The 27,581-nt window shown below is 38.5% G+C and overlaps 1 protein-coding gene across 1 annotated transcript; it reads left to right on the forward strand.

Moving 5' to 3' along the window:
• The first annotated feature begins 315 nt into the window (after positions 1-315).
• On the forward strand, positions 316-27,581 carry c1ql4b (complement component 1, q subcomponent-like 4b). The gene is made up of 3 exons (XM_008410128.2): positions 316-806; positions 1,644-2,728; positions 24,114-27,581. The coding sequence occupies exons 2-3, from the start codon at positions 2,189-2,191 to the stop codon at positions 24,291-24,293; spliced, it is 720 nt and encodes a 239-aa protein (XP_008408350.1). The 5' UTR covers positions 316-806; positions 1,644-2,188; the 3' UTR covers positions 24,294-27,581.

Raw genomic sequence — 27,581 nt, forward strand, 5'->3', positions numbered from 1 at the left:
CACACTGAACAAATATTAGAAAATGGTAAAAAAAATATATATGAAAGCACGATAGTTAAACAGCAATATTTTTATATCATGTCAGGGATTTCTCTGTGATTGAAAACAAGTCGGATAAAAAGAGAGATTAAAGTGAGCGTGAAAGCGTTAAAGAATGAATAAATTCAACATATTTAAAGAGAAGTGATAAAATTGGATTAGAGAATTAATTAATGTAGTTATTTGATTTGTGAAAAGGTCACATGCAGGCTGAGACGATGAATCTCTGTGTGTGAGAGAGTGTGTGTTACACGGAGAGGGTGGGGGGAGCAGGATAGTAGGCAGATGATGCCGAGGAGAGAGAAGCAGGACAGAAAATACAACAAGTGACTGAACTGTTGCTCTGCAAATAAACTGACTGCGCGCCGGCATTTACGCACATCTAAAGTCTGGAAAAGTGACCTATCAGAGCTCGCACGCATTTTTCTGTCTTTTTCAAGGACTGTATAGAGCTTAATTAAACCATATTATTAGATTTATTTATTTTTTTCTCTCTCTCTCAATCTGCTTGAGTTTGGACTCAGGGTGCAGAACTCATGGATGAGACGGTCAAAGTTTAAATGCTGCGCAGGATTCTGGTTGATTCGAGCTGAGTTTGGACCGAAGCGCAGCAACTTCGAACCGATGCCCCGGTGAAGGCGGCTCAGTTTTCCGGAGGATTTTGGTCCGGGTTTGGAGCGGAAGCGGCGTTTTTCACCGTGAACCCCGCAGAATGAACACACACTGAACTCCGGGGCTGAAACGCAGGCGGGGAAAGCAGAGTTTTGGTAAGTCGGTTGGTTGATTTGTGCACGACTCTTTCAAAAGTTTTGCTTTAAATCACTTACTCTCTGATTCACCCGTGAATGCGCCAAAACCTGTAAAATAAAGTAAATCATATTAAGTTTTATTGCTATTAAAACCTGACGCAGTTAGTGGAATAAAAAAAATAACACTATATTTCTGTTTACTTATGTACTTAAAATATTACTATATTGTCGAACTGAAAGTTGTCTTAATATCATCATTATTTGTGTTATTATTATACGTTTAATCTAAATAGAATATTTGAATGCTTTATGATCTCTAAGTCTATTTTTAATGCAGAAAACTGTCAATTAAGTGCAAAACAATTTCCATTTTCGCATGCATCTTTTCCCGTGTTTGCATTCCTGAGTTGATTATTGTCACTTTGCTGCATGCTTCATTCCTCCTTTAAGTTACGAGAGTCACTTGATTTGATGCATGCATTAAAATGTTTCATGCTCCTTGTGAGCTTCTTTTCACTCAGTTTCCATTCTGGAGATGCAACCCCTTCCTCATGATGATCACCTCATAGCATGTACTTTTATCTTTCCCTTTTTTTCTCCCTAAAGTTGTAAGAGAATCCCTTCCCCATGATGTGTGTAATAAGATATTTCCTACTTCACTCAAACTACTTTTGAAAGAACAGATTCAACTCCCATTCCTCAGATTTAACCCCCTTTCTTTTACTAGCCGTAATAAATCTGTGGTGTGAATGCAAGACCAGATTTCTGGAATAAATTCTTGAACGCGAGCGGGAGAAAAATAAAAGCAGTCAGATTTATCCGCTTCCTTGTTCTTCTCTTCTCGTTTCTGGACAGACAAGCGAGGCGCCTTTCCCTGAATGTGGAGGGTGAGATGAACTCCAGTGGGAATTTTGAAGACCCCACCTGACAGCTCCTCCCTGTCTGAGAAACTGAAGGATTTTCCACTGGAGCGTCCACAGCCACAGAGCAGGGAAAGAATAAAACCCCTTAAATTTAACATTTCGTCAGCTGTGAATGTTTTGCGACGTATCATGTGTTGTTTTAAATTGGATAAGAGTCACCAGACCATGTGAACCAGAGAAAAGGGAGAAACAAAACGGATGTACAAATGGGGAATCTGTCATTCCCTCCCCTCTGAGTACTGACATTCCTCTACTCGTCTGTGACTCTTAGAATCCTTGAAAAGACTAAATTTCTTCCCCCTGTCAGATAACATCCGACGTTGTGTCTGACGCTTTCCCCTTTGAGTAGCTTTCTGACCCGAGGTCAGCCTGGCCGGCACAACCATTCCAGCCAAAGGGGAGGAGGACTTCCTCACGCTGGCCGCCTCACGGCTCAGCCGCAAGAAACGAGTCATTGGGGCTGGAGTCGGAGTGGCCATGGTCCTGGTCCTGCTGGTGGCCATTCCCCTATTGGTCCACACCACAAAGGGGGCCGGGTCCGGAGGTGGTGGCACACACTATGAGATGCTGGGGAGCTGCAAGATGGTGTGTGACACGTTGAGCCCCCCTCAGGGAGAGCTGACTGCCGTCTCCCCGCAGCCTCCGGACTTCCCAAACCGGAGAGGCAAGCAGGGGTTTAGAGGAAGCCCCGGACTTCCTGGTCCTCCAGGGCCTAAAGGTCCACCTGGAGAGCCTGGTAAGCCCGGTCCGCCAGGCCCGCCGGGTCCTGGTCCAGGTGGATACGGTTCCTCCGTTTACACTCCTAAAATCGCCTTCTACGCCGGTCTGCGGAAGCAACACGAGGGGAACGAAATACTGAAGTTTGATGACGTGGTGACCAACGTGGGGAACTACTATGAGCCGAGCACAGGCAAGTTCACCTGTCCTCTGCCCGGCATCTACTATTTCACCTACCACGTCCTGATGAGAGGCGGCGACGGGACGAGCATGTGGGCTGACCTGAAGAAGAACGGACAGGTGAGAGTCGTACAAGTGTTCTCTCTCCTCAAATGAGACTCTAATTATAAACACAGAAATGATTCTAGTGACACACTTTTACACACATTTACGCACAATCACCAACTGATTTTTTGTTATAGTCATGGACAAAGTGGTGGCATGCGCTTGTATTTAGCCACCTTCACTGTTTTATCCCTAAATAAAACCAAGCACAACCAGCTAGCTTCAGAAGTCAACAAATCAGTGGATAATCCATCAAAACTTAAAAGTTTTAAACGTAGCGGCGACGAGCCTGCCAAAGTGGCAGTACCGTAACTCCGCCACAAGTTGCGCTATCTGAAAAATTCAAATTCAAAATTCTGAAAGGAGAGACGTTGCGCTTTCCAGCCCATCTCAGGTTATGACAGTAATTTCACCCCCGCTGTAGCAGTGAGTGAAATTAATCTGAGGGGCAATCTTTTAATAGACGGTAAATTGCGAAAATAACTTGCTAGATATTAAAAGTTTCAGTTGTTATGGATCAATGGGCAAATATATATTTACTCACAGGACATTTAAAGAACTGCGTACAATTAAAATAAGTAAATATATACATTTTAATTTAGAACATACATTAAAATGGATAATCCATTCTAGTGAGCCTTGCACATTTTTACACACATTTACACACAATCACAAACTTTGATATGTTTTTCTGGGATTTTTTGTAATAGTCATGGACAAAATGGTAGATCATTATAAAATAGAGGAAAAATCTATTTTATAATGCCTCCAAAGCAGGTCTATGGTAACTTTGGAGGAGCTGCAGAGACCCACTGCTCATATTGAGGAATATATTGACTTGACATCCATTAACTACACAACCCCATTTATTTTTATGGAAGAGTGGCAAGATTGTTAAATCATTGACAGAAAATCAAAAGTAGTTAATTGATCAGTTTGCCTTAAACCTCCCTGATGACTCAGTCCTGATCCTGGTGGTGGCAGCGTCAGACTGTGGGGATGCTTCTGTTTTTCCAGGGACAGGGAACCTAATCTAGAAGTTTTATACGGGGGTAGAGGTTCTCTTACTTATAGTCTGGACTGATGGCCCAGTCAAAGCCCAGGCAAAAAAATTAACAAGAATAAGAGGCTGTTGTTCACTCTCTACAAAAGGTTAAAACACAGAGGCCCAGCACAAACACATGTCACACTTTTTAAATTTTGACTCACAAATATGATTTCAAATCATGTGTTGGTTTATTGCAAACATCCGCCACCCCCAATCCAACAACAAAAACAAGATGTTTGTGGTTGTAATATGTAAAAAGGTCCAAGATGTCCTGATACTTTGTCAAGGTACTGCAGGCTCAAAAATGTGAAGTACTCTTGCAAAATACATCAGAAAGCTAAAGTTCTTTTTGCAAATTTGCCCGGAGTTTGAATTTCATTTATTTATTTATTTCGAACAGACATTAAAAACAGTCAAAAAAGACTGTCTACTTCAGTGTTCTTGCAAGTTTCAAAGTTAGAAATGTAGTTACTTTACTAATATCAGAAATATTTGCTCTAAAAAACTTTAGAAGATATTAGAAACTTACTCTAAAAGGCTAAATGTATTAAAAGTCTAATGTTTGAACAGAACTGCTCCTCTGCTTTTTGGGATGGTAACCAAATAACATGAAAAACAAATGTTTAAAAACTCAAAAAAAAAAAAAGGTCTGACGGGTAAGTTGCAAATAACACAACAAGATAATGACTATGTAGGAAAATTAAGTATTTAACAACAGGTTTTATTCAAAAGCTACCTTAGAAAGAAGCTTTTTTTTTGCACAACTTACAAACAAGGGAAGAGGAACGGAGTGACAGCCAAGCGATCAAGAGGATAACAGTCCTCCTCGTCTCTGTGGAACGAAGCCAAAATGCAACAGCTGGCTATTGTCCTCTGAGGGACTCTGACTTTAGCACTAATAAATAAACAAGTACAAATGCCTGGAAAACGCCTTCCATCTGGAGAACAGGGACAAGCTTGAAGTACTAAGCCTTCAGTCGGATTTTGACGTGTGTGCTGCACTGAAAAAGCAACGGCCAGGGGATTGCAAGAGAGAAAGAAGAGAAAGGAAATAAAAAGAAAGAGATGCTTTGCGTTAGCACAAGTGTTCACTGGTGTAACGTTTTCTGTACATAATTTACACGGTTCATGGACTAACAGCGTACAAGAAGACACCATTCCTGCACCAGATACATATGTTCAGTCAGATGATTTATTAAATCCACACTCCGAAAGATGTTAAAAAATGTGGATGCAGTCAGAGAATTTGGCAGCCGACGACCTAACACTGGCGAGAACGATTTTGTCGATTATCATCCCTCCAGATACGTGAATAGAAAAAAGATTTCTATTTTCAGCTTCATACTGCAAGTCCACACCTGTTATTTAAAACAACAAAAACACATTTTATTTGAGAACCTATGCTAGATTTTCAAGAGTTTTATTTGTCCAAATCTTGCAGAGATTTATAAAATCATGAGCTGGAACAGAGATCTCACTCTCTGGTCGCTCGTCCTTTATCGTAATGTTAAGGTCTTTCTCCTCCATAATTGTTCTGCAGTCAAGATTAAATAGAGAAACGACAGCATGTAAGAGCTGTTTGAAACGACACCAAAGCTGTACAACAGTATGAGTCCTTGTGCTGTAAATAAGACAAAGCTTTATTCTCTTTTATCTTATATATTGCAGCATATATGGAGAAGTTCTGGTTCTGGTTACATTTCAATATTTCAGATCCAACTCATTTTAATATCAGGCAAAGATGAGCTGAGTAATAACCAATGTTTTCAACTTTAGATTTTATGTACTAAAAAACATATCCAAACCAATTTGATCATTTGTGAACACATAATTTCCCACCGTGTTAAACTATGACTACTGTTTTTTCCCCCCTCTATTTTATTACTTCCAGACACATAGAATCAAGAGACCACTTTTAATAGAATCTGTCTGTCAACATGCAGTAGGCTAAAGACTCGCAGTAAGATCCAGGAAGCCTCAAACGAACCCAGAAGAACATCTAAACTCACTGCAGGTCTCAAATGCTTCAGAAAAGGTCAGTTTTCATGATTTAATCAAAAACACTGAGCAACACTGGACTGGCCCGTCTCACATTTGGCAGATTAACAATCATCAAGTCTCCCAGGAAAATAATCTGAGAGGCGAAACACTTTTGTATGTTAATTAAAGAGACCACTGATTCTGCTCTCAAGCAGAGAAGACCTGAAGGAGTTCTGATCGGTTTCTGACCTGAAGCTCACCTGGGTTCTGCAGCAGGAGAATAATCCAAGGAACGTCGACAAGTCCACATCTGAATGACCCAAGAAAGCATCAAGGTCTTGGACTGACGTATTCAAAGGATCATAATCCAACTGAGAGTCCGTAGCATTATGTTAAACGTGCTATTTTTGTTATATATAAAAGAAAACTCCAATATGAATGACTTAAAACAATGATGAGAAGCAAAACGGGTCAGAATCTCTACGGTTCTGTAAAAGACTCACTGCCAAGTGGTTGTTTGGTCGTTAGGGGGCGATTACTCTTTCACATAGGGTAAAGTTGAGTTGGATAGATTCTTTTTTCCTTTTCAGAAGCAAAATAATTTAAAAACTGCTTCTTATATGTCCACAGGTCACCTTAATCTGGCATTAGAATTAGTTTTCATGACATGAAATGCTTAAATGTTACAAAGAAGCAAAAGAAATCTCTAGGGTGGCAGAAACCTTTTCACAGCACTGTAAGTTATCATAGTTTTAAAAATGGGTTTATTTATGAGCCAGAGGCAGATTTTTCAGGCTCTTGGTGGGTTCGTCTCAAAATTATACTGTATTTGTAGAATAAAAACTTCATCTTACCTTTGTCGTTACTCACTAAGATGAAACCTGGATGTTTGCACAACTTTGTAACAAATAAATAAATAAGTAAAACATTTCCATTGTTTATCTGAGTAGGTCGGGACCATTTAATTAAATTTAATAATTTCTGGAGGTGATCACATCACAACTTATTTAAACTCTGATTGATAATTTTGTGAATTTAATTTAGTATTTAAAGTGTCTGTTTTGACTGAATAATAACCCAAAGCGTCTTGCAATTATATATGTTGTCATAATTGTGTTGAACTTTGGAGAAAAAAAAAAGGAAATTAGTAACTACTATTTTTATATCACACCAATACACCAAAAGAATCAATTTTATAATTTAGACCTGGAGATGTCTCAGCATAGTATCTTCGAATTTATCAGCTTAAAAATATACATAAAAAGAAAAACACAAAGTTATGGTTAGTTTGTCTTGGGTCAAACCCTCCTGAACTTCTCTGTTTTGAGGTGATCTGCTAACAAAGAGCTACAAAAAGCAAGATAATGTCAAGTTTGCTGTATTTTTTAGTGTGATTTGTGTTCCCCAAATGCAAAGATCAGCTCACTGTGCATATTTTATGTGACTGACCAAGTCCATAAATATAGTTATTCTCTTATTTCATTGCTTTTGACGGAACGAACAGGAAAAGTAAAGAGGACGGACGGCTAAATGCCAGATATAATTGGGGGTCTCGGTTAGTTGCGTGTCTGCTCTGACATTGTCATTCCTGTCTCCTCCTGCTGTTAAATCTTTCATTGCCTTTAGATGAGATCTTCTCCCCTTCACCTGTGCCCTCCTTTACGCACACATGCACACACGCAGGCACTCACCTCCTACTGTCCCCGTCCACACTGTCTATTGACTCCTTCCCCATTAATTATTTTTCCATCAACTAAATTATTTAACTCAATTTATAGCTGAACCTGGCTTACAGGTTCATTGCAGCTGCTGCATATTCCTGTGAACAGAGAAGTGTTCGTGCAGAACAGTGAAGTGACTCTGTGGAGACATAATTGTTTAATCGCCAGGCGAAGGCACAGCTTTCTTTTTTTCTTTTTTTTAAAATAAGTTATTGTGTTAGCTTATAGTAGGATTTGTATTTATAGGATGTCTTTGTTTTAGACTCACCAAACGGTTGTTATTCCATTTACTATCTCTCCGAGTGTTGGCAAGCAAGAACAAGTGTTATGCAGATCGAAACAGAAAGAAATTAAGCTCCATTTGGAAACATCAGCTTCTGTATTGAATGTGTGCTCTTAATGATGGGTGTTTGAATTGGGATATAGGGCGAAAAATCTATAGTTATAGTTTAAGCTAACTTAATCATGATGTCATTTTTTTTTCACAAAAGTTCAGTGTCCTGTAACGCTGAACAGCCAGACACAGAATGTTGATTTTGTCTTGGACATTTATCTGATTACAACCATGAAATAAAAAAATTAAAAATAATGTAATTTTTGCCTTGAGGAAATTAACCCACCAGGTTGTGTCTCATATCTGGATTCTACTTAAGCATATTAGCAGACAAAATCCTGTAAGTAAGTTAAACGCATCTAAGTTGTTCTTTCAGGAACTTAGATTCAGAATTGTTGGAGAGAAATGTTAATTCAATTTACTTTACTCAATCTTCTGTTCATGGAGATAAACAACAAAACACAAAGGTTGGAGGTTCACATCATCCATCCATCCATTTTCTTGCACCCTTTTTCCCTCAGTGGGGTCGGGAGGGGTACTGGTGCCCATCTCCAGCCAACGTTTCGGGCGAGAGGCGGGGTACATCCTGGACAGGTCGCCAGTCTGTCGCAGGGTGTCACACTCACACCTAGGGACAATTTGGAGAGGACAATTAACCTGACAGTCATGTTTTTGGACTGTGGGAGGAAACCGGAATACCCGGAGAAAACCCACGCACAGGGAGAACATGCAAACTCCATGCAGAAAGACCCCAGGCCGGGAATCGAACCCAGAACCTTCTTGCTGCAAGGCAACAGCTCTACCAACTGCGCTATTGTGCAGCCGGTTCACATCATATTTTGCATAAAAACAAAGTCACAGGCGGCTTAGTTAAGACTTGAGGCCTAAATTACCAATATGTCCTCCCAAAGTTGACCTGCGACCTGCTGCTCACCTGCACTCACATTCAGCTCGCCCCTAAATGTGAAAAGCTGCATCTCTTTCTCAGAAAATTATTCTAATTTTGCTACTAAAATATACAATGTAGATCTTCTGTTTAACCCTAAAAAGAGCCTCCCTTCAATGCTCCACACCTTAAAACCTGCATCGTTCAGTTTAAAGTCTTCAAATATGTGAGGTGAGCTCATGAGTGCATTGTGCATAACGCTGCTCCCAGTGGCCTCGCCACATGCCTCGGTTTTGGACTCGACATCCAGGGCAGGAATGCTTACCTTTGTGTTCTGGTTTTTCCAGACGACGAGGGAAAGGTGCTGGTGTGCTGCACATCCAAGTCAGAGTTTGTGGAAGTGTGGGAGCGGTCTGTATGTCATGATCTGAGTTATGACCCTGCTGATTGGATAGTTTTTTGCTTAGACCTTCATAAAGAAGCACAGCAGAGCACAAGATGCTGGTTTTTACCAGGCTAATCCTTAACATGCCATAAAATTAATACAAAGTGGCTTTCAGACAACAAACCAAGGTTTCAGAGCCAGCTACACTAAGCCTGGAAATTTGGGAGCAAAGCTGAAAATGTGTTTGAGGAAAGCGGCCTGCAAACCCAACTCAGTCACAATTGACCAAATTCAGTAAAGTATTCAGACAAACCTGCGAAAGGATACCGTAGTTGGGTATTTTAAAAGTAAATTCTACCAAACACTGATCAAACCAATGTAAACTTATGAATTTAAAACATTTCATAAAAAAATCTCAAATAGAAAGTGGAAGTAGTTTCAAAAGTCCTAACTGACCAAAAATGGGAAAAAGAAATTTCAGACTCTTTAAGTTATGGTTGCTTTTATGCAGTGTCTGTAAATATTTGGTTTCAACTATAAGTTATAGTTGTAGTTTTTTTTGTGATCAGTAACTCACATCTTTCTTTTGTGTATAAACCAGATTTAATGCAACATCTAACATTAGCATAATAGGTATAAATTAGTGTAGAAGGACCAGGGGCTTATTTTATGCATCTGTTTCATCTTTTTTCTTACATTTAGCAGAAACAGCAGAAAAGATTTTGGATGCTAAAAATGCTCCAATACACTGAATAAAATTAGGGAAATGATTATAGTTTTTAGTGCCTGTGTGTGTGCCGCGTCTTTCACAGCATGTAAGGATGGATGTGTGAACATGTGTGTATTAGCTCAGAGCAGTTGTCAGGCTGATACGCACTGTTAATCAATGTCTTGTCAAAGGGAGCTGATAACGAGACACATCCCATGGCGAGATCACTGCAGGGACAGGGAAGCTGCAGACGAGAAGTCTGACATAAAGAGGAGCGGGTATTTACAGGACGGCCATTTTTTTTTACGCCGTGAGGAGTTGAGGAGCAAGAAAAGCAATTTGGTCGTAAATATAAGGGGAAAATGGATATATCAAGCCCCTGTCTCAAACACTTGCTAATGAATCACGGAGCCGATGTGCAAGTTTACAACTCATTTGCTTGATTAAGCGCTCAGTGAATTGAATCTTTTTTCCTCAGTATGTCTTATAATTCATAAAAAGATTGGTGTTGAGGTGGATGACCTTTTCAATGGATATATAATTCACGACCAATATGTATTTTGCCCTTTACAGTGAGGAACGTGGAGGGAGAGTATGAATATTTATAGCTGGTCCAGAATCGGTGAACCTGGTCAGCTGGTCAGTCTGCAGGTGTGGAAGGACTTATGGAAAAACTGGGTTTTCACAAGAGCACACTGTAAATAAAAACACCCCAAATCTACCCGATAAAATTAAGGCAACACATTACAAAAAATATTGTTGATTCTGGACAAGCATCATATCCAAACAAGTCCAATATAACAGCTTAGAAATGTAAGTTAAATGACAGATAAGTGCGATCAATAATGTCAGAAGCAAAGTATGAAAAACTACCAGGCAAACAAAAAGAAATCTGAAGTAATTTATTGAAACTGGAACTTTGTGTTTTCAATATTGTAAGAAAACACAAGAGCACTCAGCTACTGGCTTTTTACTTAAAAACAGTCTAATGTTAGGTTAAATTCACTGACATCATGGACCTAAACAAAATTATTTTGTTTTATTTATTTGGTTTTTAAACACTTTAGTTTCATATTTAAGTAAATAACTGTCACAAAGTTAAGTAAGTAACTGGGGTTGCCAGGTATCAGGCTGAGCTTTGGTGGGGTTGCTAGGGGTGCCTGCTGATTTGTGACGTTACATTGCGGAGGTTTTTGAAACAGCTCATTTTCCAGACACAAAAAGCATTAACTTATTGCTAAAACCAGCTGGGTGGTTTGTTTTGAAGTAGTAGAAACCCAAATGGAAGTACAAAAATTTGCAAAATGTAAATTTTGCACAACATCTCCTCTTTAAAGCTGAGTTTAAGCGCCCTTCGGAGGGAGTTTGTTTCAGCCCATTGTATTCTCATTCCTTCAGTCATGATCCATCCATCCTGACTACAGGGTTGAGTCAAAACGTAGATGGACCATTAAGTCAAGAGCTTTGCTTTTGTTGCCCCAAGGGAGCAATCGACCTTTATGAACCACGGCTTCGCAGTAAGACAAGATGACTCTCCTTCTGGCTCCTTCACTCTTTGCTCTGCAACAGTGCATGTTGAAGATGAAGGCCTGAAGACTTGAATGGAAAAAAAAATCAACTACAAAAAGCAGATATGAGAACCCGACGTTCTCAGTCCAGAAACCTTCCTCTCCTCGATTATCAGTGAGAACAGAACAGCCCAGGTGGAGTTTAACCTGCACAGGCAGCAAGCTTTCTTTTTAGTGTTATCATGCAGAAACATCGCTTGGTTTGGACATACACGCACCCATTACTTCCACTGAACGCTCCATAAAATGTATTGAGAAAAATGGATTTGAACCTTGTCTAATTCCACGAAGCACCAATTGACTCCTGTGAGTCTGTGAAGATAAAGATCTGGTCCGCTGTCCCACAGCAAGAGCGAAATCCACACCATTCCTTCTGAGTCGCATGAGCAGTTTGTTTTGCTTCCCAACGTCTGGAAGTAAAACATATCTGGGAGGCAGAGAAATGTGATTCATTTACAGTTTTTACTAAAAAAGAGTTTGGTGGCAAAGACTGAGGTTTCATGCTGTAAAACAACAAGAAAAAGAAAGGCATAATGTTAATTAACCATATTTTCCACAGGTAACAAAAGGTTGGATTTAAAATGGCTACCTATATTAAGGAACCTGCAGAACATGTCTTGCTTTTATGTCTTTTTAATCCTCAAAAAACACGAAAGCTGAAACCAAACTTGGCATCAACCAGGAAAAGCCTGGTCTTCTCTAGAAGCACCATGGCTGTATTCTCCATATAGTCATTAAATATTTCCCTAAAACATTGCTTAGCGTCGCCACAATTAGCCGTGTTCAGATCAAACTCTTCGGTTTGAACAACAGTCTCTTAGGCTATATTTGAATGTGTTCATTTAAGTGTTTGAGCACAAGTTATAGCCTCAGATAATATACGTATTTTAAATGTTTCTCTTTGGATTTATGCAATACTATTGGTGTCCAGACTGAAGAGGCAGACGTGAAAACTGTTCCAGCTTCGTTGTGGTTTGAATGAACAATCTGTACATCATTGTTCTCTTATGTATATCTTTAAATGCGAGGGTTTAACCTGAGCAGCTACATGAGGTAATTAATGAGATCTTTGAGCTAATTAGATAATTAAATAAAGCACTCAATAGTTGTGCTGATGACAGGCTTGGACTCAATTAGAAGGGAGGAACGGCTCGCCACCAGACAGCAGGTTCGATGCTACTGTGTGAGGTGGAAGCCGCTAATTAGAGTCTGAGTCAGACAAGGTGTCAATATGAAAGCACTTCATTAGACAGTTTTAACTTTATCTTATTTTGGCATATTTCAGCTGCTTTTTATTCTGCTATCTGAGTCTTTCCAGAATAAATCATATACTTATCGTTGGTATACGATTACATGGGAGACACAATGTGATATAAAGGCGTAAGGAGATTATTTCAGACCTCATTTCTTGCTTATAAAAAAAAGAGCCTCCTTTATATCCTGCAGGTTTACATCTCTGTCCTATTGTCTTCCTGACCACACACATTCATGCTCATGCTCACAGCTATTATTTGACTATATGTTTCCCTTTTAATGGCCGAGGCCATTATATTCTGCAGACCAAAAGGGCTCAGCTGGTTGTTGGCTGTGTTTGGCCTTTGCCTTTGTTGTGCCTTCCTGTTTGCCTCCCCATTATATCATTGTTCCTCCTCATCAAGGAAACAGAGGTTTGTCTCATTTATAAGCAGCAGAGTGTCACAGCGCTGCTGACATTTTCAGGTTGAACAAGAAGAATTGCAGAAAGTTTAACATTTTTTGAGACTACAGTATGTAAATGTGATTTAGAATGATGTTAAATGTGGATGTTTAATTAGGATTTTATGTGATGAACGGCATTTGCTCTGTTAGTTAAATTAGGGTGGTTTTTTTGTGTCTAAATGCGGCGTTTGTGTCTACACACAGGTGATTTGAGGGACACATATTGGTAACGGTGTTACCGACACAAAATCCCAATCCAAGTAATCCACACATGCACAGATATTAACACAAATAAATAAATAAATAAATAAATAAATAAATAAATAAATAAATAAATAAATAAATAAATAAATAAATAAGTAATTAATTTGGTTATGGGTGACAAAAGGGCAAGCACTGATCAAATGAAAATATGAGATGCACCGGAAGCAAGTAAACCATGTGAAAGTGTAGAGGAATACAATTATGTTAATAGTTAAACATAATCTTGTTTGGCTGATTTCCACTATGGTATGCATTTATCTAACATACATTTACTGTGTCATTCTGACCTAGACATGTGGAATAACAATCACTGAACTGTTGTAAACACGTATCCAGCCAAATGCCAAAATGTCCCACCTGTGGACGACTCCGGGAAACTCCGATAGCCTTTCAGCCAAATGCGAGCCAAGAGATCTGCATCAACCAAAGGAAGAACTGGAAAGTAGGGCTGCACCGATTGCAGTTTCCTGGTCGATTACCGATTACTTATCTTTTAAAAAGCCTAACTTACCGATTTCGATTTTGGCCGATATATTTTTTTTATCTGAAATGTTGCTTAATATATCAAGAAAGTTGCTGAATTGGCAACTACGGGGTGACTATTGCTAACTGTAAATGTGCAGACATGACCTGGTTGGCCGGTTTGTCAGTCAGTCCTCTCACAGGAGGAAAGAAAAGCACACCGGTTGACCTTTGCCGAAGGTTGATAACATCGGTGGATAATAACGGCTTCACATGTAAAGATCGGCCGATCACTGATCTCCCAAAATTGCACTCCTAAACTGGACTGATTGAGAACAGCACATCCACATACAGGGACAGACTTGAGTATAAATGCGCCCTGCTCTCTGCGAGAGTTGAGGGTTTCTGTGAGAATATTGATAATGTGATTTGTGATGCAGGAGCGCCCAGAGCCCTCCAACTTTGGCCCGAATGAAGCAGACATAAACGGAGTCTGGTGTGATGTTTTGTTTTGTTAATAGCAACCTTTACCTCTCCAATTAAAGTCAGTAATTAGAAGACAATTCTTTGGCCTCTCACTGGTGGCCATTAAAAAGGTTTCTCATTACTTTTGAACCTTGTTGTTGCTAAACATACATATGTCATTGGTCACAGACTGATTGAATATCCCAGAGAGCACCGTTGGGGCAATGGCCATGAAGCAGAAAGAATTACATTTCAACATAATCCAGACACGATCAGGATCTTGAAATGTTTTGGCAGAGCAGACAAAAAATATAACAATATTTGCCAAAGAGCAAATTATCTTTCATAGAGCACTTCAGAAATACCTGAGATCAGCGGGTGCCGTTGCTTAAATCAAATAAATTGATAATGCATTCAGCAGCCATGGACTGTCTGCAGAATCACTGTAAAAGACTCCACTGTTGAAGAAAGAGCTGAAGGTCATTTGAAGGTTGTTGCTGAACATTTGGACAAGGGTTTATGAAATACTGGGAGAATATCTTGTAGAAACAGACAAAACCATGAGAGAAGGAAAATGACACTGCACTTCAGCCAAGTTTTTTTTTTTTGTGCATTTTGGTCCTCGGTGTGAATGAAATTTACTGAGAAAGCTTTTTTACCGGTATGTGGGGTCACTGTAGCAAAACAATGACCCAGACAATCAAGTCAATTCTCAGTTGGTTTAAGAGAAAACATACTAAGCTTCTGAAAGGTCCAGCTCATCACCTGATTTGAGTGCAATCAAAAAAATATGGAAAAAAGCTAAACCAGAGAGAGCAGGAGACGCCCCCCCAAAAATGTAAAAACTTCAAGAGAGTTTGTTGGGAAGACTGGTACAAAATCTCACCTGTGCAATGTTGAAAAATAAAGGCTTTTCTATGAAGCATTACGCACATTTCAGGTATCCTGCTTTAATATTTACCTCCCATCTCATTACATTTTACAGTGTGACTTACTTGGGTTGGTGGAAATTTCATTTCTATATCACCATTGAAAATATATATTTTCCCCATTGCATGTCAACTTCTGTACTACGTGGTGAAAGAAATATTATATGTACATATTTAGAAAGAAGTTCAGAACAGAGGGTTGGCTGAAACTGGAGAGCTGTAGGTAGACCAACCGGAAAACCCCCTTTATATCCAATTAAGCCCTCTCCTCTTCCCTCAAAGGTTTCAGTCTAGAGCCAATTAGAGACTTTCTAATCAACATCTTGACACCTTGGGTCTTGAGTGTCATGGCAAAATATTAGCATTTAGTATGCCAATTAGTGTGTGAGTCAGCAGTGCAGGAATAGGGTTATATGTCGACCTGCATAATAGAAACAGCTGGTAAGGAGGCAGCCATTTAAAAAAAAAGAAGGAAAAAGGCCATTTCAATTGCCCTTCCTCTTTCTCCCAGTTCACGCTTAAAGGTCCCTCAGGTAACTTTAAGAGACCCTGTCTCCATCGCTCGCTCCGCTCCGAGAGGTCTGTACATCACAGTGAATGAATCCTGTCAGTTTTATTACCAGCGGATCAAGGTGCCACAGCAAAACAAAACAAAACTGAAAAAATAGGGCCTTACATGGAGACCTCCATCCCCCGACCTCATTTATACCCAATCCTACTGTGAAACAGGCATGCTTGATCAGTTCCTTAGCTCCCTCTCCATCACCCATAGCCTCTCTAAACTTTGGATTTGTGTACTTGAATCTTTGTCTATACAAACCAAATATTTCTTTATTATATATATTTTCCCCTGCAGGCTACTAAAAGTGACATCAATCTGTTTGTGAAATATATTTAAAATAAATTTGTCACACGAAACGGTCGGGCTCGGTCGGAAATACAGATTTTACCAGACATTTATCCTTGTCAAATAGATATTTCTACGCTGTCACTTTTTTTTTCGTCTCTCACCCCTCCTCCCCACTTCGCCCATTTAATGTTGCCCATCTAATGAAAAGTGTTGGCAGTGTAATCTTCTCTACTGTCTCCTGGGTCTCCCCTTCTTCCCCGTAGTAGCAGATCAAGTCAGAACGGCGTTGGCCCAACAGACAGAAATTCTCTCCCTTGTCGCTATCAATCTCCACCGCTGTTGACAATAATCCTGATTTGCCTTTCCACTCTTGCTTTCACTCCCGAAGCCCCAGTGCCTTCTCCTGCCCACTTTAAGAAAACAAGATTTCACTCTGATTGGTACTGACAGCTGCACCTTCGGACTCATCTGTGCAGGTTTCATTGTTTCGGCACACGGGCGTTATGGTGCAAGAAATTGATACATGTCCTCTGGCAATGGGTTAAACACTCACATATGAGACGCAATTATTTAAACAAGCTTATGCTTTGCACGTTTAAATTAATCACCAGAGTAGAAATTTATGTGCACATTTTGATTGTTTTTTTTTTCTTTTTTATTGTGCCAAAAACTTACACAGATTTTTATTTTGGGGTCGAAGACTGTTTCTTGTGAGGGATGAGAAAACATTTAAAAAGAAAATAATAAGGAATTTTTGTCATAGGGTTCTTTGCAAAAGTATTTATACTTACATTTATTATTATTATTATTATTATTATTATTATTATTATTATTATTATTATTATTATTATTATTATTATTATTATTATTATTATTATTATTNATTATTATTATTATTATTATTATTATTATTATTATTATTATTATTATTATTATTATTATTATTATTATTATTTCAACATGTTAGAAATACCAAATTTAAAGTATTTTGTTGGGATTGCATAAGGCAATGTAATCTGCAGAAATCTGTTTTTTTTTGTTTTTTTTTCCCCCATTCTTGTGTTCAGCCCATTTTAGCCTAATGCCTCCAAGTAAAATCCAGCATAAGCAGCGTTCTCATAAGTCTACTAGTTATTACACAGAATCTGTGTGTCATTTAATCTCAGGATAAGTACACAGCAGTTTTTTTTTTTGCATAGCACATTTCAGCCACATGGCAGCTCAAAGTGCTTTACAAGATCAAAACACGACAAAGCAACCAACCGTGAAACGAGCAACAAACAGCAACAAACATTTTGTCAAATGTTAACATTTGTGAAGGCTGCAGGGGTTTGTCAGAGAATGTTGGTGAACAAACAGTATCGTTATGAACAGGGAGCACAGCAGACAGGTCAACAACAATGTTGTGGAGAAGTTGGTTGACCAGGCAAGATGACAAATAGTCAGAGAATCTGTGAAGAAGGTAACTCTGGAGGACCTGCAGAGCCAAAAACTCAAGTTGGATAATTTCTCACCAAGCACTAATTTTGCTCTTTTTATATCAGAGCTTTGTAAAAAGTATGAAAACTTGAATATAAGAGAAAATCTGTGACATGAGTAGGAAATTGCTGTTCATAGACCCTCTACATTTGGTATAAATGAGTGGAAGCTATTTTACAATAATATAGATATCAATGTCTACATTTGCAAACCTGCTTGAGAAATACCCCCCTAGACTCGCCTATGTAATTGCAGCAAAAGGTGATTCTACAAAACGCTACCTCGGCAGGTCAAGAATAAATGCACACCGCACTTTTCAGAATCTTATTTCTAAAAACGACAACCCCCGCCCCAACATTTTCCAAGTTTACAGTTGTGACATAACGCGTTGGGAAAAACTTGTAAATACCTTTTAAATGCCCTGTAGCTTTGAATTTCAAACCAATTGAATTTAGAGGGTTTTGTTTAGTACCAAAAAGTTTTCAGAAAGAAAACATGACAAATTTAACAACTGCAGGGGTCTCGTCATGCTACTGCAAAATGACTTAATGTGAGATTAAGACAGTGTATCTTAATCACACTGTGTCAACCGATGGTGACCACAGCTATATCCTAAATGTCAGACTCTTGTAAATATGTGTTTAAAACGTCCGAAGAGGAGGATGTGTTCCCTGGGTCACTGTACTTACAGAAGGAGAGAGGGACCATGAATTAATCATAAACACACCACAATAAATGTCAGCATCTCCACTGTCTGAACAGAGGCTGAACAAACCTGTGTCTTCTAAGGAAGTCAACCATAAGCCATAAATAACATTGTGTCCTTTTGGCTGGCAAATATAATTAGCTGACGTTCATATTTAAAGGCCATTTCACTGAGGTAGTGTGAATATCACTGCGGCAACATTTATTGGTTTGTACGGGTTACTCAAAGCATGATTTACGGTACTATTGTTCATTTCTACATGCATTGTATATATTGTAGGCCAAGCGAGGGTTAACTGGAGTTTTATGTAAATTTCAGAGTAACATCCAGTTGGGAGATCCAGTAGATTCCCTACATGCTGGCTCTTCTCTCTGAGCCATCTACAGATTTTTTTTAGCCTTCAGATCCTTTAAGTGATCAGTAGAGGCTTTGTTTGAGTGGTTTGATGCAAAGTTATTAAACCTGCTGTTTGATCGACCTCAGTGTGGAGAAACACATCATAATTCTGATGGACAGTCGAGTTAAGTGGTAGTTTTCTAAATAATTTTTGAAATTTTAAAACCAACCCTGTGAAATTTAGATATTAGTTTAAATCATACACCTAAACCAATAATTAGTCATTTCTGTCACAGATTTAAACCTAAATGATTTTTAACCCCTCTCCTTTTGAACTTGTAAAATTCTTATCCTTTATGGTCGTTCTTCTTTTTCTTGCATTTTGAATTAAATTATTTTCTTTACATATATGTTTATGTTGTTTTTTACAATATGTTCGATAAACTCAAACTCATTGACGAAAGAAGTTTTATTCTGATAGAAAATGATGCATTTCTCAAGTAAATATATTTTTGTGTGAAAAATATAAATACATTAAAAAAAATAGTATGCCATAAATTATTCATATGATTCCCAGTAATTACAGTATTACAGTAATAAAAACCTTCCTATAATTGTCACAATCCACTCATATTTTGACGATTTATCACTGGTGATGAGTTTAACGTTTTTTAACCTTTACATAACCATAATCTTACAATTTTCTATCAGGGTCATGTCAGGACTCTGGTCTGGCCACTGCAAAACATTAATACAATTAGAAGAAATATGTTAAAACATTATTTTATCCCTCGTCCTTGGGTCATTGCTGAAGTCATGGGCATCTTTTTCCGTATGAAACGTAAAGATCTGATCGTTCATCTGTTTGCACCTGCGTTGGGTCGACAAACAACAATTTACAGTTATTTTTAAAAATATATTGAAAGTCTACAATATATAGTGGTTTTGCCTCCAGTTGATACAATTGAAGGTCGCTCAGTAATTTGGTTTGATCCGTCTTCATAAGAGACAAATGGCCTCAACTGGAATTAGAACCAAAGCCAATAGAAAAATGTAACTAATGCAATTAAATACACAAGATTTGAACATTTTTACCACTGTGGGATTGCTTGCATAAGCGAGATTAACAAGTAGGCAACAGTTTGATTTTTGTAGGTAATAATGGAAATAGGCAGGGGTAAAATGGTAACACATAAATAAAAATTGGGGCATGAAATGGTGATGGGGTGAACTGACACAATTTGCTGATAAAATTCAGAGAATCACATAATATTGTACCTTTATGTTCTCATATCCAGTGGGCCTGCTGTTTGCCCATTAGAGCGTTACGCAGAGGTAACTGGGACCAGTCCACAGAACTGGTCATTATACGCTCCGTCTCAGGATTTAAAAGTTCGAGTTATCAAACTCACACATCAAATGCAATGGTTTTAATAAATAGTCAATGCAATTTGCTTTGTCTATAAGTGGTTTTGACGTTCTTTGTTCATCAGTGCACTGTTCTCAAAGCTAGTTATATCTGGCTGACAGCCTTTAGCTCAGCTGACAGTGCCGTCTGGGGAATTTCGCCATTCAGCCATGCAGACAGATGTTGGATGTACAAGTTGTCAGAATCTTCTTGTTGTTGTTTTTTTGTTGTTTTATTTTTCTAAAACCTATTAGGTTTCCTTCGGGGAGCTGTTCATTCACTTTGGAGCATGGCACACTTGCTCTTTAAAGCAACAAAGAGCCACGAATCCTGCACATTTTGTTCCTCAGGTGTTCGCTTGAGATTCACAGAAACAAAAGGAGAAGAAGAGCCACTTCATCCAGTGTGTAGTATCTCATCCTGGCCTCCCGCTCGTATTTCATCGGCCCGTTTGACCACTGCTGCCTAGCCTTCTCCCCCATTTATTGTGATTGTATGGAGTTATTGAGGAGTTGAACCTATTAGGCGGGGATCTGCCATGGCTGTCAGACTACCAATTACTGTAGCTTGCAGCCATGTATAGCCTGGCTTAATGCATCTGGACAATATGGGAGGGGTGAGGGATGTTGCAAGGAGTTGGGGGGTGGGAGGGAAGTAAGGGAGGACGTCTTGGTATTTTGGGGGTCGGGTAGGGTTTCTCTGGAGACCTGCTATAGTAGCGTGTCGTTAATCAATCCGATTTAGACCGGACAGGGACACACTTAGTCGCTGCTCCCGCCAACACTGGCATGGCGGGGGAGAGGAAACGCGTGCGTGACCTGCATCTTATTCCGATGCGCGGACACAAAAAGATGGATAGATGGGCCGAGAATGAAGAGAAAAGGATCGGGTGGGGAAGGAGAGAGGGATGATGGAGCGGGTGAGAGGTGTGGTGGGGGAGACAACAATTAATGGAGAGATGTGAGCTGAATTAAAACAAAGGATATGTATTGATTTATTTCCGTCTTTGGGAACGAAGCAAACATGTTCACCTTGTTGCTGTTAAAAGAATGTTTTTGGAAAAAAAACATAAATACGTTCAGTTGTATTGAAGAAAGGCGACAAAGGTGGGATGTGAGGGGGAAAAATAGCTATTTTGGACTTATTTGATTTATCTTTCTGATCACATGGGAAGCTTGATGACTGGTGGAGATGATGAACCATATCCTCCATCAGACTGAGACCCAGAGGAGGAGACAGAGGATGGAGTTGGGGCATTGTATTTGCATTCATTAATATGTATGCAGATACATGCTTTATTCTCCACTGTTTGTCTGCTCGGGTAGTTTGTTACTTGGCCAGTGAAAGCTCAATTTATTATAAGATTTGCTTACTGATTGTAAAAACAGACTTCAGTGAGGGTGGATGAAAACAGCACCTTCACATTTTTAACTACAGAATTGATAAAGAGGCTGATGTGCAACTTTATATCTTTACTGTGGAACTGTTCTCTGGAAATATACAGCAGAAATTGTGTTCATGACTTTGTTTCGAGCTTATTTAACTACTGCGACATTCATTCTTGTCATTTCTCAAGACAGGGGCCACAGCTAAATCACTGAAACATTGCAGTAACAATGTAAACTGTTCTGTAAATATAGCCCTCATCAGAAGACTATTCAAAAAAGAGGGGCTTGCCAGGGGTGTTTGGTTGTTGCTTCACAGTAGGTGATATGAGGGTTTCGTATCAGTCAAAATTGATAATTATTGATTAGTTTTTTTGTTTGTTTTATACAGTATTTGAGATACTGAAAACTGGTGATGTGAACTTTTCTCTTTTATTCACAGTTTTCACTCCATAGCGTTGTTTTTATTATTATTATTATTATTATTATTATTATTATTATTATTATTATTATTATTATTATTATTATTATTATTATTATTATTATTATTATTATATATTTTTTAAGCAGTTATGAAGTAAAATCTTAAACTGCTGCTGTTTCTCAGCAAGTAGTCGCTAGGCAACCACAAGCTACTCAACGGGTTGTTGCTGGGTAACCAGAGTGACTGAGTTAGTTGATTCCACCAGTCTTGCTTTGCAGTTCTGAATCTGAGGTCAGTGAATATTTTGAATATTCTATTATCTTATGACAGCGATGATCATGTCTCTACTGTGAGACATATTATTGTTTTACAGTCAAGCCCTACTTCACATGTATCATTTACATATTTTACCTAAACTATGCACTAATAAACACCATAACACTTTGCTATGGTGTCCAAATAACCTAAAATTATAGCCCCACATTTTAAAAGAACATTATTCATGAAGTTCTGGTTTATGTCTGGTTTCTCTCTTGCAAACTTTGGTCTGATCATGTTTTCTTTTTTAAGAGAGCAAAAGGCTCTTAAAGCTCCAGTGAAAGTTGTAGAGTTTCTTTCTGATTGTGCTTTCACTTTAATTGAAGCTGCTGTAGGCCCTGGCTGGGTAGCAATGTCCCTATGGTGATAAGATTGTGATTAATATCAATTAATATTTGGGTATCCATCCGCACATATTTCATTTTTTTCTCACAGAATTTTTTACTTTAAAAGGTGTTTTTAAAGTTATAATTGTTTATATGACGTGAACAAATTTGAACTTTTTTTTTTTTAATTTATGTTAAATATCCATGTACTCATATACAGTTGTTGATTACTTTATTCCAAAAACTTTAATAATAATTATTGCTATACAAAACATTAATTTGGACTCAGAATAAGTCCAACAAAGTCTGTATGAGCGATGAGATCATGCGTGCCAGAAGGATTTGCTGTGTAAGTTTTAAATGCCTGATAAATTATCTGATATGTCCCCTGACACCTTCATCCCTCTGCAATCCCCCTCTGCTACAGGTGGATCAGCTGTGAGAGCAACAATCCTCTGGGGAAAAAATTGATACTGACTAAGAATGTGCTCTCAGATGGAGGTTCGAGGCCAAAGATCACTGAACATCTCATTTATCTACCCAGTGAGCAGGAAGGGATCAGCAATGATGACATTAGCCCCAGATCACAGAATGAGCAAACTGGACGCAGCATCTTCCAAATAAACTGAATCTCATGGTTGATTGTGAAATAGTTGTCTTTTACAACAATCTTCCTGTAGAGCTTTGCTTTTAAATAGAAATATAAAGTCAAAATGACAAATCTCACCACACTTTAAAAGCTAAATGAGCCCCTCAGAGGTCTTGGCATTGTTTGAGTCGCAAGAAAAGAGATCCACATTTAAATTTAACATAAACAAATGTGCTTTCCAGGATCAGAAGCTTAGTGGTATACTGGTTCATGAACTCCCAGTTACGGTGTCTGTTTAGGATCATTATTCCTCTGTGGAATTGTCTTTTTCCACTTGGTCCTTGTGTTGCTCTGCTAACCAATTCCTTATCATCCGAGGGTAAAAGTTAGAGTTTGGGGTTTGAAACAATTGAGTTGTTATTGCTGTATAGAAGTACCAAAACTGAAAAGCATAACCAGAGTCGAGGCTCTGGAATGGTTCTGACATCATTCCAATTAGATATATTTGTTTAATAAATAGATCAAAGCAGGAAACCAACCAATTTGTATTGAATTTACACATGCTGCCAAAAACAAAGTGATCAAATCTAGAATTGTGAAGCTTGCTGGTGGCTACAATAGTATGGTTTAGGTGCAGTGAGCTAAGGGGAATTTATCCAAATCTTAGTGGGGGTGTATGTATATATTTGGACCAATATGTATAATTTTAGTTATGTGGAAATTATACAAAATCTACCATGATCTCGTTGAATCTCATTGTATGTTGTATAATCATCTAGAAGTGAAAAAGAACAAGATTAATGCATCATTGAAATCTATTAATTTAAGTGCTATTTAAGATGAAGATGAGTGCATGTAATGAAGAGGTGAGTACTATATATTCAATAGCGTTGCGAGGTTGTTGAATATGTGGATTAATTTGTCTGAATAAAGTTTCATAATTGAAAATGGGACCTAACTGAATAGAGAAAAGAGGATTTCCAACAAGAAATCAAGATTCTTATGGTAAAAATACATGAAAATAAATTAAATGAGCAACATGTAAAAAAAACCCAAAATAACTGATGGGTTTTCCCTTTGCTTTTAATCTTTACTTCGAGCCTTGATCTACGTTCTTGTCTCTATGCCAGGTGAGAGCCAGCGCCATCGCCCAAGACGCAGATCAGAACTACGACTACGCCTCAAACAGTGTCATCCTGCACCTAGACGTGGGCGACGAAGTGTGTGTTCAGCTGGACGGGGGCAAAGTTCACGGTGGAAACACCAACAAATACAGCACCTTCTCTGGCTTCCTCATCTACCCCGACTGACAATATAATCCCACCTCCTCCCCTTTTACCCTGTGATCGAGCAAAGAGTTTCCTCCTGTTTCTTCATCTAACACATCCTGCCATCCATTTATCCTCTCTCCATTTAATGCATATAGTGACATCATGACAACAGAGTTAAAGAAAGCTTGTGGAAAAAGAATATAATGTACATATATCAGACAAGATTGACTCATGATGCATACACCTTTTATGATCTTTAATAAAAGGCCATGTACAGTATGCGTAAGCATGGCTAAAATAAATCATCGTCACCTTTACTCCAATCATTTTGCTGTTTACACGTTATTGAACTTCAGTTTTTGCTCCAAGACAAACCAACTGAAATGATCTCTGAATGTAGACTGTCAATCCGGGCAGAAGTATTCGGCTGCAGCCTCTTGCCCTCACTGTGAGATAGATTTCCATTGCGACTGTAGACACAAAACAAGAAAAAGGCATGAATATATTGATCGCAGCTGATAATTCAGCACACCTCTCGATTATAACGCTGTGTGTTGTATGTCTGTGTTAATGCCTGTGCGGAAGCATACGAGTGTTTTTTTGCCCTTTGGTTCTGTGGAAGTGTAAAAGCATCCTGTTGTTGTTGGTGTAATTTGCACAGAAAGGGGGAAGGAGGGAGTGGAGCTGCTGGTAACAGTCCCTCAACACACACAGTTTATCAATACCCAGGTTTAGCTTCCAGATTGATTCCTGAGCCTCGGAGCAACATCACGTTGTGGTAACAAGCTGAGATTTCCTCTGAAGCCCATGCTCAGTTACACATTAAGTTTACGTCTACAGCGTGTCGTATTGATCGAAATGTGCTCGTTTGCTGTTTTTTTTCTCAATGAAATGAGATGAAAAAAGGTGGATAATTGTGATGTCATTTTTGATACAAATTTACTTTCTTCTCAACTTAACTTACTTCATTTTTTTTCCACAAATGCAGATTTTAATATGTTGAGAATCAGCTGCCCAATTTCTCTCGTCAAAATTTAGCAGCGTTCATCTAATTGTTTCCTGTCACACTTGGCTTTTAAACTTCGTCGATACATTTCCAATAGGCTTGAGGGCAGCACTATTCCTAAACTTTAATGTTTGCATACTTTATTCATTCCAGTTTGGTTTGGGATGCTGGACCACCCAATTATGTCCAATTTTAGCCATCTAGCTGGTAATTTACCATAAAGTTAAATAATTTGGAGGATATTCTTAATTTTTTTCATCTACTTGGCGCAATTAGCAGCAAAACAGACTTCAGTATGATGATGCTTCGACCGTGTATTAAGGTTTGAAAATATAACTCTGACGCCTTGATACACACCTCTCAGTGTCACCAAACTGCTCCATTTTTGTGATATCTGACCTCAAAGACTCTCTAAAGAGGGTATTTGGCTTGTTTATGTGGGCAGATGCGAATTGTTGTCAAGCTTGAGCATACTGATTTAAGGGAAAGTGGTTCTTGTTTTCTTGTGGACTGTCACAGTCGTAATTCAGCATCTTCCGATACATAACGAGCTCCGGACTCGATAGGTCTCAGTATTGTTCCTGAACGTTCAAACCAATTTCCTTTCATGTGAAAATTAAACACAAATGGGTGTTTCAATGAGACACTGATAAACCCTGGCAGTTTGCTAAAGGTTGCCCTTCTACAAGATGTTAAAAAAACTAAAAAATACTGTGTAAAGGGCGTATTTTAGCCTACATCCACCCCTTTGAGGCCTGGGATAAACAGCAAAACAGACGGCATGCCACATGTGAAGTTTTCCTTCCAGCCATGAATCATGCAAAACCACTTGAGTGGCATCCTGAAGCGCACTCAAACACATAGCAAGCTGAAAAGGAGCATAATCCTCTTAAAACACACGTCATGGAGGTTCTTTACAAAGTGCCAGAGCTCCTTGAATTAAGAGAATAGAGCAAGAAAGGCTCAAACCTCTTCCTTAGCTCGGCACAGAAAGATGGTTACAGTGAGGCAGGGATGAGCCTTTACTTTAAAATGTGTTTTTCATTATTTCATTGTAAACGGACACATATTAAAATGTTTTTCTTTTCAAAATGCAGCTGACTGTTGTTGACTATTACTGCCATTTGCCATAAGTTTAGGTTCTTCGTGCCTTACATATATTTTTTTCCTTTCGAATACATTTCTTTCCCTTATTAAAACAAAGATATGTGCAGAAGTTGATCCACAGGATGCAACAGAAACAGAGAGGGATTTCATATTTTCAGCCACAGGTAGTCCTTATGAATATTAAGCAGAAGAATGCTACTATGAATCTTTGTTTTATAACTAGAAGAAAATAAGTCCTGTAAACGTTGGAAAAGGGGATAATTATCTAAGGAGAGACAGAAAAAAAAAGCTATTTATAAGGCAGTTTATTTTTGCATCCATAAAACAAGGATGCTTACCCCTAAAAAAAATTCTGTGAAGAAATGCAACTCTCACTTGTAAACACAGTGAAGGAAAGAGTTTATAATTATGCCTAATAATTGACCTCAATACTGTAAATGTATCGTATGCCTTCTTGTCCCAAATATAAAGCATGACTCGTCCCTCATGTGAAATTATCCGTTCATCTCATAAATTTCTTGCTGTAACAGAAAAACTCCGCCGACTCCAGGATTTTACACCTCCAGTTCCCCCGTCTGAGGCTTTCACAACACCTCGATGACATGCTGCATCTCACTGTGTGTGTTATTACCGGAACTATTACCTTTGATTGGAAAAAGTTTGAATAATTGTCACTGTGCATTTGCAAGCTGAGTTGTGTGTTTTACTTTGTTACTGTGATCTGCAGTGTTTCCCCCCTTCTACCCCTGAAAGACCATAAAATACAATAAAAAAAAAGGAAAATTCTAAAATATGTCACTGTAACTAAGTCCAACAAATGGCTTCCCGGGTTTTATTATACACTTTTATTATTTATTCTGGGGGAAAATAAAGAACCATGTGGTAAAATCTGTTGTGAAGCGGTAACATTTTTAAAGTAACATTGCATTTTTAAAAAGAAAAGAATCAAATAAACTTGATTTATCTTACAGCAGAGCTTAAATATTAATAATTTACTACTTTGACAACAAAGAGCAGGTAAGTACAAATTCATTTTTACAGTGTAGAGCAGTCAATACTCACAAGTCCTACACAGAAGTATTAATGAATAGTCGTGCATTTTCTTTCTTTATCTGATTTACCTGAAATGCACAACTTTCTAAACTATGCAGCATTTCATTTAATTTTTCATTATATCCTTTTTTTTACATTTACGTGGACTTGCTTGGATAAAA

This window comes from Poecilia reticulata, linkage group LG5 (genome assembly GCF_000633615.1).
Source record: "Poecilia reticulata strain Guanapo linkage group LG5, Guppy_female_1.0+MT, whole genome shotgun sequence".
NCBI lineage: Eukaryota > Metazoa > Chordata > Actinopteri > Cyprinodontiformes > Poeciliidae > Poecilia > Poecilia reticulata.

What these genes read in the sequence shown, in the direction of transcription:
- c1ql4b (XM_008410128.2), top strand. Translation starts at nt 2,189, where the DNA reads ATGGTCCTGGTCCTGCTGGTGGCCATTCCCCTATTGGTCCACACCACA. An exon ending in ACCTGAAGAAGAACGGACAG is followed by an intron (nt 2,729 to 24,113) that starts GTGAGAGTCGTA and finishes TCTCTATGCCAG; the next exon opens with GTGAGAGCCAGCGCCATCGC.